General features: G+C 40.8%; 1 protein-coding gene across 1 annotated transcript in view; it reads left to right on the top strand.

Moving 5' to 3' along the window:
- The first annotated feature begins 15,495 nt into the window (after window positions 1-15,495).
- TAF4B (TATA-box binding protein associated factor 4b) overlaps window positions 15,496-19,391 on the top strand; it is a 134,992-nt gene continuing 131,096 nt past the window's right edge. Inside the window, exon 1 of the mRNA XM_046670814.1 lies at window positions 15,496-16,286. Coding sequence (XP_046526770.1) covers window positions 15,944-16,286 — 343 coding nt within the window. The 5' untranslated portion in view covers window positions 15,496-15,943. The remainder of the gene's footprint in view (window positions 16,287-19,391) is intronic.

The raw sequence follows: 19,391 nt of genomic DNA, 5'->3' as shown, positions 1-19,391 counted from the left end.
ACAACTATGTACTGGGGGCTTTGGGGAGAAGAAGAAGGAAAAAAAAGAAAAAGAAGAAGATTGGCAACAGATGTTAGCTCAGTTGTCAATCTTAAAAAAAAAAAAAAGTTCTCCAAATTATATCTTTCTTTGGCAAAATAAAACTCTGTCTTTGAAATGCACATAACATGTGACTGATCATGCATGAGGCTGGCCAGGCTACACTAGGGACTCAGGGACAACTCAAGGCCACCTTTTCTCAGGCATGATACTTTGATTTTGCTAATAGTGTCATGCTTTCTCTATGCCCATTACAGCTGAGATCTTTTGGTTAAAAGAAACAAAGATTCACTCAAGTAAGGGCACAAGGAAATAAGGGCTCTCATGGGGAAATACAAAACTGGGAACAATAGCATCATTTTGCTTCCTAGGAAGTGGCAGTGCTAGAAATGTCAACATGAAGAGCTTTTAGATCTTAACTCTAATACTGCACTAACAAGATCAGTTCCTTTCCCCACATCTGTTCTGTTCTTCTCTCTTTACTGACTTTCTCTGCCTCATTTTATTTCTTTAACTCATTGCTCACGCTAATTCATCATTTCTTTTCCCTTATAACCTTCGGGCTTATACCGATGCATTATGGCCTCTCTAGCCTCTCTTTCAATTATGATCGTGTAGCTCCACCTTCCATACTTAATTTCCCTTCACTTTCTAAGGTTCCCAATTTCAATTCTGCAAAGAATAAATGTTTGGACGAGCTGATATTTTTGCATCAGGCCAGGGCAAGGCCACTGTAGGCATCCAAGGATTGGCAGCCCTTGGGCCAGCTTCCTGATGCTTGTCTATCAGCAGTGGCCAGCAGCTTAGGGTCAAGCAGTTCCCCAGGGGATGCCCTTTGTGCCAGTAGAGCAGTTTTCTTGCAAGAGGCTGGGGACAGGGCAGGCATCATGACTGACTTGGGTAGCACACACAAGCTTCCTCTCACAGAAAAGACTTTTTTCCCAGCTCCTTTTCATTGATTGAGATGATTCTGGAAATTTCTTATGACTCACGACAGGCAGTCCTCTCCACGAAGACTTTCCTCAGACTGGAATAGAGGTCTGATATCTGTGTTTCCAGAGCTCTTTATTGTGACCTGTCTCATACTGTCTAGTAATTGTTTCATACTTGTGTCTCCTACTAGAGCGTAGCATCTCCGGCTATAAAGTGTAAACTTACAGTTTGGGGCCTCAATTTATGATGACTAAATAAAAGCTCTAAAAAGGTTTTAACTTTACTGAAGTAGTAGGTGAAGTCTACAGATTATTCAATCTCTGAAAAAGAAGAGGGAGCGAGGAGGGACTCTTCCTTTTGACGGGAAAGAGACGCAGATTATTGGTCAGCGGTTGCCCTCCTTAGAAACTGGCTGGCGGGAAATGCATGATATTGGGCAAAGGAGCAACCTCAGGACAGTTTTCCAAAACCTATCCCACGTCAGCTTCCTCTGTGCCACCTTAAAGGGCGTCATATGATCAAAGCATTCCTGGCTGGGGAAATCCGTGAAACGCTGGCTTACACGAAATAAAGCAGTCTTCTTTACTGCGGTGGTGACCCAAATGTGGTGTGTCCACCCCTGGGTATCTGGAGACCATTTCACGAGGTACATGGGTGTCTTAATTATTTTCATAAAATACTAAGATGTTTGCTTTTTTAAAAACTGTGTGGACATTTCTGCTGATGGTGCAAAAGCAGTGACGGTAAACCTACTGGTGCTTTAGGACAATCGGCACAGTGACACCAAACTATACACTAGGCATTGTATTCTTTACCGCCATGTGCTCTCTTTTTGGCATTTGCTTTTTTTAAAGGCAGTTCCACTTAAGGATGTTCTTGATGAAATAGTAAAAATTACTTTTCTTTTAAATATTCTGTGTAATAAAGTGAGAAATACATAAAAAGCACTTCTGGTATTTACCAAAGTAAGAAGATTGATTTGAGGAAAAGCACTTATGTGACGATTTGAACTGCCAGCTGAAGGAACCACTTTTTTCATGGATTGTCATTTCTTTTAAGAAACTATGTTTTTCAGAGGCTGACCCAGTGGTGCAGCAGTTAAGTGTGCACATTCTGCTTCTTGGCAGCCCGGGGTTCGCCGCTTCGGATCCCGGGTACAGATATGGCAGCGCTTGGCAAGCCATGCTGTGGCAGGCATCCCACATATAAAGTAGAGGAAGATGGGCATGGATGTTAGCTCAAGGCCAGTCTTTCTCAGCAAAAAGAGGAGGATTGGCAGCAGATGTTAGCGCAGGGCTAAGCTTCCTCAAAAAAAAGGAACTATGTTTTTCAGACAAACTATGTTTTGTCTAAAACTTACTAAGACAAACTATGTTTTTTGGGAATTGGTATTTGGTAACCATTTTCTCAAAAATGAAAACAGTAAACCTGTCACTTCACGGAAAACAACTGACAGCATTTATTGCCAATGACGAAGTTCAACTTTCAAGCAAAAATTAGAATTTTGGAAGACTTGTATACACTACTAAGAGACTGACAGCTTCCCAATATACAAAGCTGATGAGATTAGTAGTGTTACTGAAAAATATGAGTTCGATATTGTATAATGAAATATGCCACCACTTGGAAGATCTGAATAACTCAGGGAACCAATATTTTCCAAAGACACACACAAAATCATGCACAGGTAAAAGATCCATTCAGTGTAACCAATGGATTCCAATGTAACAAAGTATGAAAAGTTAATTGATATGATTTCAATTTCCACACTGCAACTAACCTTTAAGAAACTACTATTCTTCAAGTTTTGATGTAGCATCAAAGACAAATATCCACAACGATCTGAAAAGGCTATTGAAATATTCTTCCCTTTTCCAACTACCTGTATGAAGTCAGATTTTCTTCATACACTTGAATCAAAATAACGTATTGCAACAGAATGAATGCAGAAGCAGATACAAAAATCCAGCTGTCTTCTATTAAGTGAGACATTCAAGATATCTGCAAAAATTTAAAACAATGCTACAGTTTCACTATGCTTTTAAAAAACTGTAGTTATTTTTCATTTAAAGTGTTTATGAAATGCTATAAAATATTTATGGTAATATGTGCACTAGCTATCAACTTCTCATCTCCCAGCTAGAAATCACCTTTCTTTGCCCCTTTTTGTGACAGCAGAGCTGAACTCTGAAAACGTTTCTTCTTCGTCAGCTGGTGAAACACTAAACTTGGTCAACAGAGGGCACTGAAGTGATACTGCAGAGCTATAGCAGCAGCTACTTGGTTTATGGATTCTGGTACTCCAGTATTATCACTGGATAATACTGGATTCAGTGAGACGAACTCCAGTTCCACCCCCAGGACACGCTTTCCCCACCTTCAGTGGCTTTATAGATCAGCAATGGCTCATTCCCTCTGGCAAGTTTCTTTCGCACTGTCCAGCTTGGTGTTCCAGGCTCTCGTTGAGGAGGTCTGACTCTCAGCCTTGGGGAGGGCCCTCTCATAGTCCCTGGTTCTTTTATTGTCTGCGCTCCCTCCAGCTGGAGAGAGCAGATGCTTTTTTTGCCCCTGCTACTTCTGGATGCCTTAGCGTCCTCTTCTACCTCTTTTAGCAGTTAACTACCTTCTACTATCTAACAATTCTTTATATTAAATTTTCCCTCTTCAAATAACTAGTGTGATATCTGTCCCCTGACTGGACCCTAGCTAATGTAACATGTGAGTAATGTAACATAATGAGGCTTTTACTGTTATTTTTAAGTGGACTCATAAATAATTTATAATTTTCTCACTTTTAATTTCTAACATGGTAAATATTGATAGATATAATCCACATAAACAAAAGATTTTTGGGGTCCTCAGTAAGTTTTAAGAGTGTAAAAATTTCCTGAGATGAAAAAGTTTGAGAACAGATGCTTTACTACAAGTCTTCTCAGAGTTTTCGATAGACTAATACACACTACAAATCTGAATTTAAACCCAGATCTAAATATAGAAATCCGTAGAAGACACTGAGGTTGACAATTTTTAAATCCTGAAAATTTGAAACCTTTTTTTCTCATTCAGAAGTTCCTTAAAAAAAACAGAGAAAAGAGGAGATCACAGCTTATCAGCTAATAATATTATTAAAATGAAATGCATTAGCAGGAATTACTTAACAGTAAAGAGAGGATACAATAGAAAACTTGCTGAAATTTAGAGAATAGAGAAGATTCTCTGAAAGGAATACCTGGAAACAAACAGAAGGGTAATGGTAGGTGAGAGGTTTTAGCCCAGTTTTGCCTGGGACCTTGACCTCCTTCCTTCCCACCACAAAAATCTCATGACACTGTGTCAGAAACTGCAGGTTAAACAGTAAAATAACACAGCCCCTTCTGAAAGGAACTTAGAGTCTACTGGGGAGACACAGAAGTAAGGGATCTGCCAGAGGGAAAACAGAAAAACAATGGAGGGTATTTGTTGGGGAGGAGGTCAGAGACGACTTCCTTGGGCAAAGCTCCTCCCTCACCTCTTTGCCTGGCCAGAAGAGCACGGCATCATAAGGAGATTAACATGGGACAAGGGTGGTAGCCAGAAGTGATGACAAGCAGGGGTCACGTCATGATGCGACTTCTATCATGGAAAGTTTTTAAGTATAGAAGAAACCTCAAATTTCTGTTTTAGAGAGACAAGTATCAAACAATTAAACCACTTGAGGAAATATTATATCAAATACAAGACTAGAAAGCATATATTGTTATTATTCAACATTTTTCTGGAGATTATCTCTAATCAATGCAATAATACTAAAAACACATGACCCACAAATTCATTAATCTGGTCAACAAATGTTTATTAAACACCTACGATGGGCCACTGTTCCAGGCTATAGGCATACAGCAGTTAACAACAACAAAAGATCCCTGTCTTCATAAAGCATCATTCTAGAAGAGACAAAATTGAAATCTTACTAACCTCTCAGAATTTCACCTAGTGAAACACTTATCTTGGCTTCCTTACTTAACGTCTTTGATTTGTTTCACCTTGACTTTCTGTCTTAACCCTTTTTGATTGTTTTTACCTAGCTCTCCAGCTTCTCCTACTTCCCTAATTTCCTTTATTGGTTTCTTTTTTCACGCTACCACTAAATGCTGAGTTTTGATACGGGTTCTTCTCTTTACTAGACCTTCTCTCCCTCAGCGATGACACCCAGTCCCATTACTGCAAGTGTAATTTAGATTCCGTCAGGAAGGGCAGGCAGAAAGAGGATATAAAATCTAGACCAAGTTTCACTTTCAAGTTCAGTTTGATCTTTCTTGAACTAGAACTCTTGATCTTTCCCTCCAGAGCTGCTCCCTGTCCAATCTTCCCCATCACTGTGAATGAAATCACCATCTATACAATTTCTCAAGCTAGAAATGTAAAGTCATCTTCAACATATTTCACTCCCTCAGCCACTTAATTCAATCTATCACTAAGATCCATAGATTTTTACCTCCAAAGTATATTTTAAATCTGTCCGTGACTACACCCTATTTTCATAGTCACTGCCTCCACCCTATTTCAAGCCACTCTCAACTCTCACCTGGCCATCAACCATAGGTAAGAACCATCTAACTAGTTTCTTTGTTGCTTCTTTTGCCCTCCCCAAGTCCTTCTCCATATAATAACTAGAATGATCTTCTAAGAATGTAAGTTACTCAGAAAATGATGGGGATACATTAAAAGGATACAGGAGACAACTTAAAGGAGATCCTACTGTCCAAAGCTGAGACAACTGAGAATCAAAATAAACCATGATAATAGCTCATCATAACCCATTGACTAAAAAAGAATGCATGGATCCATACCGATACATACACAAGAGAAATGGGAAAACTACTTCTTCTAGTAGAATGTCAAACAATAATGTAGAAGAAATGATAATGTAGGGAAAAAAAAAATCACCATTATTCAGCCATCATAGTAATAACTGATTCAGCCAAGAGTCATTAATGGACACAAAAATTAATAGGTCAAAGCTTGACGAAGAACTGGATATTTACATAGTCTCAAACTATGTCCTATACACTGCTTACGAATTACAGAGAGGAAGACAGCAACTGTACAGTGAGAAACCTGGCAGTTGCATCATAAACAAGTGATCAAATTTAATGTAAACAATAATAACACAAACGTAACTCATGCATTTCCTAATGTGATACAGAGGACATCACATCACTCATGCAGTATCCCTGTCAAAATGCATAACCTGAATCTAATCGTGAGGAAACACCAGACAAACCCAAACGATGACACTCTACAAAATAAATGGCCTGTTTTCTTAAAAAATGTCAATATCTTGAAAAACAAAAAAAGGCAGAGGAACTGTTTTAGATTAAAGAAGACTAAAGAGATATTAAACTATATGCAAGAAATGATTCTGGATTGGATCCTGGACTAGAAAAAAACTGCTATGAAGAACATTATTGGGACAGTTGGCAAATTCAAAAAGACCTGTTGATTTAAGATCTGTTGACTACAGAATTGTATCAATGTTAAGTTTCCTGATTTTGTTAATTGTACTGTGGTTATATAGGTGCATGTCCTTGTTTTTAGGAAATATACATGAAGTATTTGGGATAAAGGGGCATGTCTGCAACTCACTTTCAAGCAGTTCAGTGAAAAAAGTATATATACAGTCGATTCTCATTATCTGCAATAGTTACATTCTACTAAATCGCCAGAATGCTGAATTAGCAAATACTCAACCATTGCTCCCAGGGGAACTACAGGGTTGGGTTCCTGTAGACGTCTAATCATAACATATTTTTCTATCTGTCAATACATAACCTTGTTTTATGTGTGTGTCTGCTTGAAGACACCTTAATTAATATATATTGTTGATTCATTAACATTGAACTCACAACCAACAGCGCTGTTACTTGTGCCTCAACAGAGCGCATCTAACACGTATATTTCTTTTTCATTTTTAATTTATTTAATTTACTTTTTTTTTTTTTTAAGGAAGATTAGCCCTGAGCTAACATCTGCTGCCAATCCTCCTCTGTTTTCTGAGGAAGGCTGGCCCTGAGCTAACATCCGTGCCCATCTTCCTCTACTTTATATGTGGGATGCCTGCCTCAGCACGGCTTGCCAAGCGGTGCTAGGTCCACACCCAGGATCCGAACCGGCGAACCCGGGCAGCCGAAGCAGAACATGAGAATTTAACCGCTGCACCACTGGGCCAGCCTCTAACACATATAGTTTCTCTGAAAGGCACGTCATAGCTTTCTTGCACTTAGGAACACCGGACAGCACTTCAGCACTACATCGGGGGGCCATTTTAAATGGCAAAATCACAAAGAAAATGCATAAAAATATGAAAAATATGGCACTAAATAGACTGTAAAAGGGACACTTGTCTACAGTATGAGAGCTACACCATGAAGGCAGAGTGCCACCTTGTTTGACCTCAGCTGGAAACGTATGCGTTTGGTGCCTCAAAGTTTTCACTGCTCTGCACATGTCTGCAAAAGACCTCGAAAGCACCATGAGTATTGATTTTGGGGGTACAGATACATTTTAGCAACTAGGTGAATTTGCAAATATGGAATCTGTGAATAATGAAGATCGAGCGTGTATATATTATGTATGTACACATATACACATGTACACGCAGAGAAGAAATGACAAACAAATCAAAATGCTAAAATTGGTGAATGTGGATGAAGGGGGTATGGGAGCTGCAAGTACTATTTCTTGAAACTCTTCTCTAAGTTTGAAATTATTTCCAAATAAAAGTTGAAAAATGTAAATAAATTCATTTTCCTCCTCTGCTTAAAATATTTCAGTTGATTTCATTTGCACAACACATGAGACCCTGAAGGGGGTCAGGCCCTTCTCTGCCTCTCCAACATCATTCTGGCCACTATTCCTCTACTTCCCTCTGGACCAGTCTCATGGGCATTCCCTTAATTCCTAGAGCTCTTCCCTAGCTCCCTACCTAAATTAGATCCTATCCATTTTCCTCTTTCAAAGCACTGTCTTCTTTTCTTTCATAGCACTTATCATAATTTGTAATTATACATGCAAACAATTATGTGTTCTTGTTTAATAAATATTATGCATAAAATGATAATTATGAGGACATTCTAGAAATATGGAATTATAAAAGTGAACTGATTTAAGTGTTTAGGCATGGGAAATTATTTAGCTCAAGTTCTAAATTACATACAAATCAAACATACACTTCACCTAGTAGCAAGCATACAATGGACAAGGATTAAAAAGGGATACATAAAAATGAGAATTCAGCCAGAATGATGGAATTATAAATAGTTGAAAATAGAAATTGTTTTCCTTTTAGGTTCCTTTCAGTAAGAAAGAAAAATAATTCTAAAACAAAGAATGATGATAATAATTACAATGTTAATGTTTAAAGGAACATTTAACATAAAACATAAAAATCTCTCTGATTGTAGACTAGAGAATCGAATGAAGGAGGAGCAAGGTTGGAGCCATGGAAGGAGCCCAGTTAGCATAATTGAAGTGAGCGTGCTTTGGTCTGAACTAAAAGAGGGAGAGTGGGAATGAGAGAAGTCAATGGATTCCAGAGATACTACAGATATGATGCTACAACTGACAGGACCTAATGACTGAAACGGTGTGAAAGAGGGAAAACTCAAAGTCAATTCCTAATTTTACACCTTGGGCAACTGGAAGGAGGTTGATCGGCTCACTGAAATAGGGATCATTGGAGAACAAGCAGGTCTGAAGATGGGATAAGTAGTTTCGAACCTGTGGGGCATCCAGGTGGAGATAGTAGGCAGCTGTCTATACAGGTCCGTGGGCCAGGAGAGAAATCTGAGCCAAAGATAGACAGATATGAAAGTCATAAACATACAGATAGAAGTTACGCCATGGAAGTGAATGTTATCGCCCAAGGAAAGTGCAGACTGAGAACAGAAAGCTCAAGTATTAACCTCCTAATACTATACGGAGAATTGTGCTAGACACTGGGGATACACATATAAGACAAAATTCCTGCCCCTAGGAGGCAACCTAGAGGTTAGGAGTGGGATAGGAGTCAGAGAAGTACTCTTTGTCAAGCACCTACTAAGTATTAAGTTCTCTCTTCTGGTCCTGAGATGAACAGAACACAGTCTTGGCTATCAGAAAATTCACAGTTTAGTGAATAGGAGAGGGTAGGCAAGAAAAAGAACTTGAATACTACAATATAAGTGAAATGGCAAGGTGCTACAGGAGAAGAGAAGCACTGAATTCACCCAGTGTAGGTTATTGCCTTTTGAAGGCCAAATGGAAATTAATTTGGCCAGACAGAACATGAGTTTCAGATGGGGAAGGTCTTTGAAGGGAGGTGAAGCAATGTATGAAAAGGCATGAAGTTGACAAAGAGTTCGGGACATTTGGGAAATTCCTGCAGCTATCTGTGGTGCCAATGGAAGGTCCCCATGGGAACATGGCAGAGTGAGATTGCTTGGGCAACCTAGGAGATACCAGATCATAACAAACCTTGGATGCCATGCTAGCTATTTGAGATTTTATCCTGCAGGTAACGGGAAGATGTTAAAAAGCTGTAAATGAGAGAGTTCCATAAGTAGATTTGCATTTTTCGAAGATGTCTAGAAACAGTGAGGGACAGGGATTGGATTGGAGGAAGGGAGAAGGATTAGAAGAGAATTTTCACAAGTTCTCACCATCACAAATATCCACCTACTAGCATCTGTGGCCAAGAACTCTGCCTTCTCTTCTGTTGCCATAGATGAATGGTCTATTGCTCTTATCAAAACCCAACCCCTCCAATTGTGCACTAGATTCCATCCCTTTTTGCATTTAAGGACATGGCTCCTGCAAGCCTCCTCTCTTTATTCCTCTAACAGCAATTTCTCTCCCTTCTGGATCACTGCCATCAGCATACAAGCATGCTATTATCATAAAGAAAACCTCTTTCTTGACCTCATCCCCTCCCCCTACTGCCCCATTTTGCATCAAAACTTGCGTAGTGTTCAAACGCTTTCCTCCAATTCTTTCTTGAACATACTCTGATCAGGCTTTCATTTCCACATTCCACAGAGAATTCTTGTCAAGTTTACCAAAAGACCTCCACACTGTGTTGCTGTACCTAATGGACACTTACCAGTCCTCATTTTACTTCATCTATCAGCTGCATTTGACACAGTTGATCACTCTCTTCATCTGAAACTTGGCCATTTGTTAGCTTCCAGGACTCCACATTCTCCTGATTCTCCTCTCATCAATGGAGGTTTGTTCTCCATCTCTTATTGCTGGATGCTCCTCATTGACCTGACCTTTAACAGTAGAGAGCCCGGGACTCTGGCCTCTTTTCTTCTCCTTTATATTCTCTCCTTGATCATATTGAGTTGACCAGCATTAAAAATACCATCCATATGCTAGTGAATATATTTATATTCAGCCGGGACCTCTTCCTTGAACTCTGGGTTTGTATATCCAGCTGCCTATTCCACACTCTATTTGGATATATAAAAAGCATTTCAAATTAAAACATCCCAAATTGAGCACCTGATTTCCCAAACCCCATTGTAGTCATCCCTACTCCAATTAGCAGTAAGTCATACTTCCAGTTTGCTTTGGCCAGAGACCTTTGAGTCATCCTTAACTCCCCTCTCAAACTTCACACTCAATCCATCAGGAAAACCTGTTGGATCCAGCATCAAAATATTCCCAGAATTTGACCACTTTTACCACTTTTGTCTAAGCTGCTATCATCTCTCATCTGGATTTTCCAGTAGCTTCCTTAAGTAGTCTCTCTACAATTATCCTTGTATGATTGTTCTTGTATATTATCCTACAATTATCCTATCCAATTAGCCCTCTGGGTCTATTCACACAGCAGACACAGTGATGTTTTAAAAATATAAGTCAGATAACATCACTTTGCTGCTCAGAGTCTCTCAACGTCTTTTCCATTTCACTCAGGGTAAAAGCCACAATCCTTACACAGGCCTACAAGACCCAACATGACTTTGCTGCCTCCCTTTCTTTCTTCTTCTGCACACCAACAGCACTTCCCATGCCCTTGTTTTATTGCCTTTTGCATGACATGTATCACCATCTAATATACCATATAATTTACTTTTTCACTTTGTCCCTTTCCATTGGAATGTATGCTTCATGGGGACAGGGATTTTTGTCTTTTCTTTTTTTCACTGATATATTCTTTACTACCAAGCATGCGTAAGCATTCAATAAACATTTATTATGTGAATGCATGACTGAAGGGAGGTGGGGAGGAGAGCCTTCTAAGAATATATAATTCAACACAATGAGTACTAAAATAAAATGGACAATGCAAGTACAAAGTTCTGTGATTGCAGAATCTTCTGGAAAATAAAAGATTATTTCTGAGATTATGGCTTCTTAGGCAGTCTTATTACTTTTTCTACTCTTGTTATGAAATGAAAGGAGTGAGCACTCACACTTTTAGAAAATGGCCCATCTTCCTAGGTTAAGGTGGTGTTTGTAATAAGCTTCCGCTTGGCATATAGCTTGAGCAGTCCCATATACATGCCCAGCTTTATGAAATTCAGTGAAGTTTCTCGGGTGCTGTGGGGAGTAGACTAGGGAGTACTTAGCTGTACTTACAGATTTCAATTGTCACTGAGAAAACGTATTTTAAGAAAAAGCTCGTGTTAATTTTTGATTATGCGAATACTATTCATTGTTAAAAAAAACTAGAAAATACAGAGAAATAAAAAGAAAATGATCATTTAGAACGTCTCCAAACAGAGAAGTCCTTAGTTAACAGTTTGGTATACAATCTAGATTTTCTTCTGAGCATATGTCTATCTGCTTATTGGTTTAAAAATTTTTTTTAATGTACAAAAAATGGAATCATACTTTATATACTATTTTATAACCTTTTTTTTCATTTTACAATATACCATGATCATTTTTCCCTAAATGTACCTCTAAATGGCAAATTTTAATGGTTGATTAGTATTTCACAGTGTGAATGGATCTCTTGTTAGGATAGTTTGGTTATATCCACTTTTTCTAGGAGCATTGCTTTTAAATGCTAAAAATTTTTAAAAGTGTCTCAGGGGCCAGCCCTGTGGTCGAGTGGTTAAGTTTGTGTGCTCTGCTTTGGTGGTCCAGGGTTTCAATGGTCCAGATCCTGGGCATGGACCCAGCACAGCTGTCAGGGCATGCTGAGGCAGTGTCCCACATAGCAGAGCCAGAAGCACCTACAGCTAGAATATACAACTATGTACTGGGGGGCTTTGGGGACAAGAAGAAAAAAAAGAAAGGAAGATTGGCAACTGCTGTTAGCTCAGGCGCTAATCTTAAAAAAGTGTCTCATATTTCCTTAAACCTTTAATGAAGATATCAAAAATGCAAGTTATTAACGAAGTTAAAAACTTCATAGAGTTTAAGCCGCATTCCTTTAAGAGGAAAGGAATGAGAGAGCAGTGTTGGAGGTGTTCTGTTGCAGAAAGTATTTAAATGCTCTGATGCAAAAGCACAGATACTGGACCAGGTTCAAGGTATAGAACTTGAAGGCATTTGTTTCTGGCTCACTTTGAACCTGAGGCCATAACCATCTTAGCTAAATAGTTCATCTTCTCAGGCAGATTTTTCAGCTGATCTCATTTCACAGATACACAAGACTTTGTTTAAATTCTACAGAGTAGTAAACTTTTATTCCTTTTCTGAAGACACTGTAGGCACTTGAAAACCAAAAGGACCATAAGAATAACTTACATTCTCCACCCAATAACTATATCCTTAGCCTTTGGTTTTGCCCAAGTTAAACTGTATTCGTGTGTGTAAACAGGGAAATATAAATTTTGTATTTGTTCACAGTTTTCATTACCTGAATTAATGAGCAGAATATTTGGACAATTAATGACTTAGTCCCTCGTTTAGAAGCTGCTATGGTCTGAACGTTTGCATCTCCCCAAAATTCACATGTTGAAATTCTAACTCCCAAAGGTGATGGGAGGTGGAGCCTTTGGGAGGTGCTTAAATCATGAGGGTGGAAACCTCATGAATTGGATTAGTACCTTATAAAAGAGGATCCAGGGAGATCCTTTGCCCCTTCGGAGATGTGAGGACACGGTGAAGAAGTCTGCAATCTGGAAGTGAGCCCTCACCAGACCATGCCGGCACCCTGATCTCAGACTTCGAACCTCCAAAACCGTGAGCAATAAATTTCTGCTGTTTATAAGCCACCCAGTCTATGGTATTTTGTTACAGCACTCCGAATGGATCAAGAAAGAAGGTAAATGAATAAGTATTTTTCAACATCTTCAATTTTCCAAATATTTTAACAGATAAACATAAGAAAATCAAGGTATAATCTCCCCCCTGCATTTTTTCTTTTCTTACATAAATAGATAAAATGCATTTTTTGCCTCCCTATGTATCCTGTTTTATTGTAAGTTTCTATAGGAAGGAAATGTAGTAAACATAATTATTACTTAAGTCCAAATTCAGGACAGTAGTTACCTGTGCTGGGTAAGAAGTATATTCCGGGGCCGGCCCCATGGCCGGGTGGTTAAGTTCCTGTGCTCCCCTTCAGCAGCCCAGAGTTTCGCCAGTTCGGTTCCTGGGCGCGGCCATGGCACCACTCATCAGGCCATGCTGAGGCGGCATTCCACATAGCACAACCAGGACCACAACTACAATATACAACTATGTATTGGGGGCCTTCCAGGAGAAGAAAAGAAAAAAAAAAAAAGAGATTGGCAACAGATGTTAGCTCAGGGGCCAATCTTTAAAAAAAAAAAAAGTATATTCTTTGCAACTAGATAATTAAAGTTCTCATTAGTGAGACGAATTATAAAGCAAACATAGACGATTATGAGAATAACGTTCAAGGTCACCTTAAAGAGAAAGTATACTTCCTCAGCCAAGCCTCTTTGTAACTTGATTGAGGGTATTTACATACCTAAACAAAGTATGTGAGTTGGGGGTGGAGTCCAATGGAAGTTTAGAATGGGACAGGTCTCAGCAAACTTTGAGCCTTCCTTCCACAAGTATTTATTGAACTACACTATATGGAGAGAGAAAAACCAAGGCTAAACAATTTGCTGAGCTAGTAAAGAGCAGATCTCAGATTCAAATCCACCAGACCGTTCTGCTTCACTGAAAATGTTGCATGTCTCCATTTAATTCATTCACTGAGCAAATATGTATTAAATACCTTTTATGTGCCAGGCATTTTGCCAGGGGTAGTGTGGGATATATGGTGAATCAGCCATTTGTGGAGCTGTAGAAAGAGATGTACTTTGGCATCATACAGACTGGTTTGAATCCCAGCTTCTTGGATAAATTACTCTTTTGACGGCATTTTATGTCAGTAAAATTAGGTGGTGGTTTAAAAAAAAAGAAACAAGGAAATGTATCTCTTAGTGCCCAGCACACAAGAGGCCATAAACTGAGTCTTCTTCTCCCTAACTCCACTTTGAGGAGTTTTCTAGACGGTAAGTGATCAGGTAAGTCTTCACGGAATGGGGAAAGTTGCGCTTGATTTGGGTCATGAGATGGGGTTCTTGATTTGGACTAGTTGAGATGTGGGAGACGGCAAATGCAGTGAAAAGTGAGGATTGTGAATAGATCCTGTCCATTGGAGTTTACAGGGAGGGAGAAAACTAGAAGCTGTAAACGTCAGGTTGCCTGCCTACCTGCAAAATCTCCTTCGGTATGGTGTCAGTTCCTACAAACATAATATGATGACAATGCCCTCAAATCAGGTCATCTTCTCTGACTAGATCTCTCACGGGCAAGTTTTTCCATGTTGGGCTGTATTGTTGATTCATTCAACAAACACTTTTCACTTATTCAAAGGATATCTAGGATTGCACTTAAGATCTAACTGCTAGTATCTGAGGATGTAAAAATCAAAACACTGTCCCAGTTTCCAAGGAGATAAATAATTTAAGTAAGTTTAGAGGTGACAGAGACATATATAGAAGCACCGGAAGAAAAAGATTTTCCTTTGGAAGAGCTCAGCTCTAAAATTGTATGACAACAGCACCATTTTACAAACTATAAAATCATACGCCATTCTTAAGCATTTAAAAGACAGAAATGGATATTTAAAAAAATTTTCACTGTGTCAATCGTAATGCTCATTATAGCGACGCTTTAGAGCAAAGCCCGCAGAAAAACACTGAGTTACCGTTCTCCGAAATCGGTCTTCCACATTTTTTCCTCAAGAAGTAGAAGCCCGTGGAAAGCATATTCTTGGCTGTTCAAGGAACACGCAACTGAGGATGCGAAGGAGAGGAACGCGGATGCCGCAGTTTTCCAAGTGCGGTTTGCCCCTCCCACGTGGTAGATTTTTGGCAACTCGCCCCTCCTTCCTCCCCATTCCGGGGATGATTCTAACGCCCTCTGGAGTCGTCTCTAGTGACGTCACGAGCACGATTCCAGCCTGTGGCCAATCACACGGCCGGATTCCGGGGGAAGCCCGGGGCGGCCGCGGCGGCCTGTGCGCGTGCGCGAGGTCTCCGCGTGGCTATATAAACATGGCTGGCGGGGCCGCGCGGCGGGGCCGTGCGGAGCGCGCGGAGGGGCTTTGGGGCGCTTCGGCTTTGTAGTTTTGAAATTTCTGGCGGGGGAATCGCGGCGTTGAGTTTTGCTGGGAGGGGGAGCCGAAGGGACGCCCTTCCGGGAGCGGGGCAGCTGAGCTCGGCTGTAGCGGGACCGGAGGCTGAGGCGCCGGGCTGAGCCGGCGCACGTGTGAGCGCCGCTGAGGAAGCGGCGAGCGGCCAAGCAGGTGTTGCTGCCGGCGGGCTGCGCGGACACGAGGAAGGTCCGGGACGCGCGGGTCCCGCTGCCCAGCCGGAGCCGGTCCCTGACTTCTGTGTCGCGGCCCCTGCGCCTCTCCCTAGCGATGCTGTGGGGCCGGAACTGCACTGGAATCGGCGGCCGCTTGTCAAGCCTCCCCTCGCCTCTGCTCCCAGAACGGCAGCGCCGCAGCTGCCGCTGATCCACCTGGGGGATGCCCGCGGGCCTCAGCGAGCCGGCCGGCGCCGCTCCGCCCGCCGCTGTGAGCGCCTCTGGGACCGTGACCATGGCCCCTGCCGCGGCTCTGCCCGTCCGGCTGGAGAGCACCCCGGTGGCCTTGGGCGCCGTGACTAAGGCTCCTGTCAGTGTCTGCGTGGAGTCCACGGTGTCCCAGCCCCTGCGGTCCCCTCTGGGGACCCTGGTGACCAAAGTGGCTCCTGTCACTTCTCTTCCTAAAGTCAGCAGCGGCCCTCGGCTGCCTGCTCCTCAGATAGTCGCTGTGAAAGCCCCCAACACCACCACCATCCAGTTGCCTGCTAATTTGCAGCTTCCTCCAGGTATGTCGATCACCTTTTCCAGATTATCCAGCGGTGACACGGGAAACGTCGCAGCCCCGGATTGCGCCTTCTTGCTGGTAGCTCTAAAAAAACTCACCCGAGAACCTTTCCTCATCTTGACTTTGCAGGGCAGCGATTTGGCTTTACAATTAATATAGCCTCTTTGAGTCCTTACTGCAATAGTTTTTCTTTCCATATTTAAGGAAAGAATCTTTTCATCCAAATGACCCAGGAGAAGCTGGAGCAGCGTATTGAGGAGGGCCTTTGAGGCACTGGCTCCTGGGTCGGGGAAGAGACAGGATAATAGGTAAAGTTTATTTTCGTGCGGAGGACGGACCGATTTATGTATCCACAAGCTTAGATTACGGCGTCAGAAAAAGTGTCTTTAAAAGGTTCTTGTGTGTTAAGACTGAAAGAGTAATTTAAGTTTAAGCAAGCCAAAATAAGTTTACTGTTTTCTAGTGCCAGAAATGAATAATGCTGCTTCCTGCGCAATCTTTAAATGTGTGATGATCGTTAACTTTTAGTTAGAAGAATCCCTCTCACTGGGAGCAAGTGCCAGAGTTGAGAAATAGATCTGTCATGTTTGAAGCAGGGTGTGAATGCCACAGTTTGAGTCTGTGACGAGTTTTTTCCTAGGGTTTGCTCTGTTGGGCTGTTTTTCGTGATTGATGGAAAGGTTTGGCTTTGTGATTGTTTACATATGTAAATATGCTGAATGATATTTGAGTGTTCTACCTTCTTTCCTCAACTGAAAGCCTCTTGGAATTTCAGTGGGGAACAAAAGCACATCTCACATTCTTCTTTGGAGTGAGCTCTACTCAGAATATTTCTTCTGTTTCTTTAGCTTAGCAGTAATTGGAAGTCTGTCCTGCAAAGATGGGAAAGCGTGGAGTTATTTGATTCAAAAGATTTCAGTGTCCTCTAGCAAAAGGATAGGGGCTCTTTTGTAGCTGGTGTTCTATTTGGTTATGAACATTGTGAAAAAGAAGATGTTCTTCACTGTTGCTGAAGTTCTGTTTCAGTTTTGGATGGTACCGAGGTACGGGCACTTAGGACTGCACGCAGCTGGATACGTTTTCTGCCGGTTCTAAATTGTCTTCCTGCGTATACTCTTATAAAGTAGTTATGAACGTGTTTGAATGAAATTACCCCCTAATTTGTTAAAAACTAAGTTCCTGTCTAGCCAGTGAACTTTGCTTGGAAATAATCAAAAAAGTATTAAGATAGAACTTTCAGGAGTGAAAACTTGGAACTGTTTGGAACTTGGAAGGTGGGAACTGATCGCTTGTTGAGGGTGTACTGTGCTAGGCACGTTTATAGTCTTTCCTTTTGTTGGTCATAATAGATAGGTAGCAAATAAGGAAAAAAGTCTCTAAGGGTAAATAATTTGTCCAATGCCAGACAACTCATAGGGGTCAGAGGGAATTTGAATCCAGGTCTGTTTAACTTAACTCTTTCTGAACCTTATGCTCACCACTTGGTGTGTGTATCTACAGTATGCTTCATTGAGTATCAGTGCTAAAAGATAATTTATAGAATTTGAGAGCCTGATCTTTTCATACACGAGGAAACCAAAACTGAAACTTGCCAGAGCTGAATGCAAACCAGGACCACCACCTAAGTATGCAGTACAGTAAAACAGTTTATGCTATTGACTATGGAGAAACTCTCACAAGAGAGAGGAGGTAAATTGCTTTTAGGAATTGTTATTTCAGAGGAGGTGGAGAGGTGCTTTGAAGAGCAGCTTTTGGGAAATTCTGCTGATGTGTGGCAGGAACATACTAACACGTTTGTGCTCTCATTGGTGCACCATAATATAGCCAATGGTTGAAGAATGAAATGGAAACACTGATTAAATGACATTTTTAAGAGGTTGAGTCTTGTACCATTTCTTTTAGATAGTACTGTGGATTAGCAGTTGATTACTTGTGGATGTTTAAATTATATGTCAGCTCTTATTTTTCCAAGGTAATGAATACTTTAAGTATTTGGTCTCTCTTTACATCAGAATTTCCTCTATGAACAGAACTGGTTTTGAAAAATATAAATATTCTCCACAGGTTTTTCTAGGGAGCTGGAGCTGGAAAAAAAGGAGAGGGGGCATTGTGAAGAAATAAAGCAAGCTCTGAAAATTTTTCTTTTGTCAAATGTTTTTGGTAATCTCTTCAGTCTTCCATTTCGTGAACCTGTGGGATTTTATCCCAGACTGTGGCTCATTCTGTTTTTGGTATTCTGCATCTCCTATTACTTGTTTGAGAGCCGTGAGCAAGGACTGGATGACTTCTTTTATGTCGTTAACTGTGGTGAATTCTGCCTGACAGTCATACTGTACAGAAATGTGTGAAAGTTACTTGTGAAATGGCTACCGTCCATTTTCATGAACTCCTTCATGCTGAGACATGGCATAGGATTTGCAACTTCTTTCTCAAATTCTGGAACCAGTTCCTGGATAAGGCAGTGGTTCTTGTTTCCACCCTGGCTTTATTAAAGGGATATTACATGATCAGCAGCTTCCACAGTTGTCACAGTGCTGCTGGACTTCGTGAAATGCGAGGCTGTTCTCTTCAGGCTGTTTAGGTTTCCAAGGCTGTGGAGTCAGCTTAACCCCAGTGTTGATGGCATTATTCATTCTATGGATAGTCATCCCTCAGTAGAAGGTGCTGACATTCTTTTCGTGCTGCGCTTCAAGGCTAGGTTGGGTTCTCCTATTTTGTGTTCCCACTTGCACTCTGTACTTTTACCACCTTTGTTCTCTCACACTTTGTTATTATTGGTTCCTTTTTTATTGTAATTTCCACAAAGGTAGGGAATCTGTCACTGACTTTATTCTTCCTAGGGCCTAGTAAGTTGCGTGGCGCTTAAGCATTTGAACGCAAGCTGAGTATGTATGGAGAGAGTGGGGGCAGTCTGCTGCAGCCCTGAAGGGATTCCAAGGGCCATCACATCAGTGTATCATATTTTTAATTTCTTTGCTTATTCTGCTTACAAAAGTGGTAGTAGTTATGTGGAAAAAAAGTACTGAAATGTAATACTCACTTCATCAGAGTATTATCATTAACAATTTGTTGTATCTTTTTCATGTTAGTACCCATAAATCTTACT

The sequence above is a fragment of the Equus quagga genome, chromosome 9 (assembly GCF_021613505.1).
Source record: "Equus quagga isolate Etosha38 chromosome 9, UCLA_HA_Equagga_1.0, whole genome shotgun sequence".
Lineage (NCBI taxonomy): Eukaryota > Metazoa > Chordata > Mammalia > Perissodactyla > Equidae > Equus > Equus quagga.
Note: the sequence above shows the minus strand (reverse complement) of the source record. Positions and strands in the feature narration are given on the sequence as shown.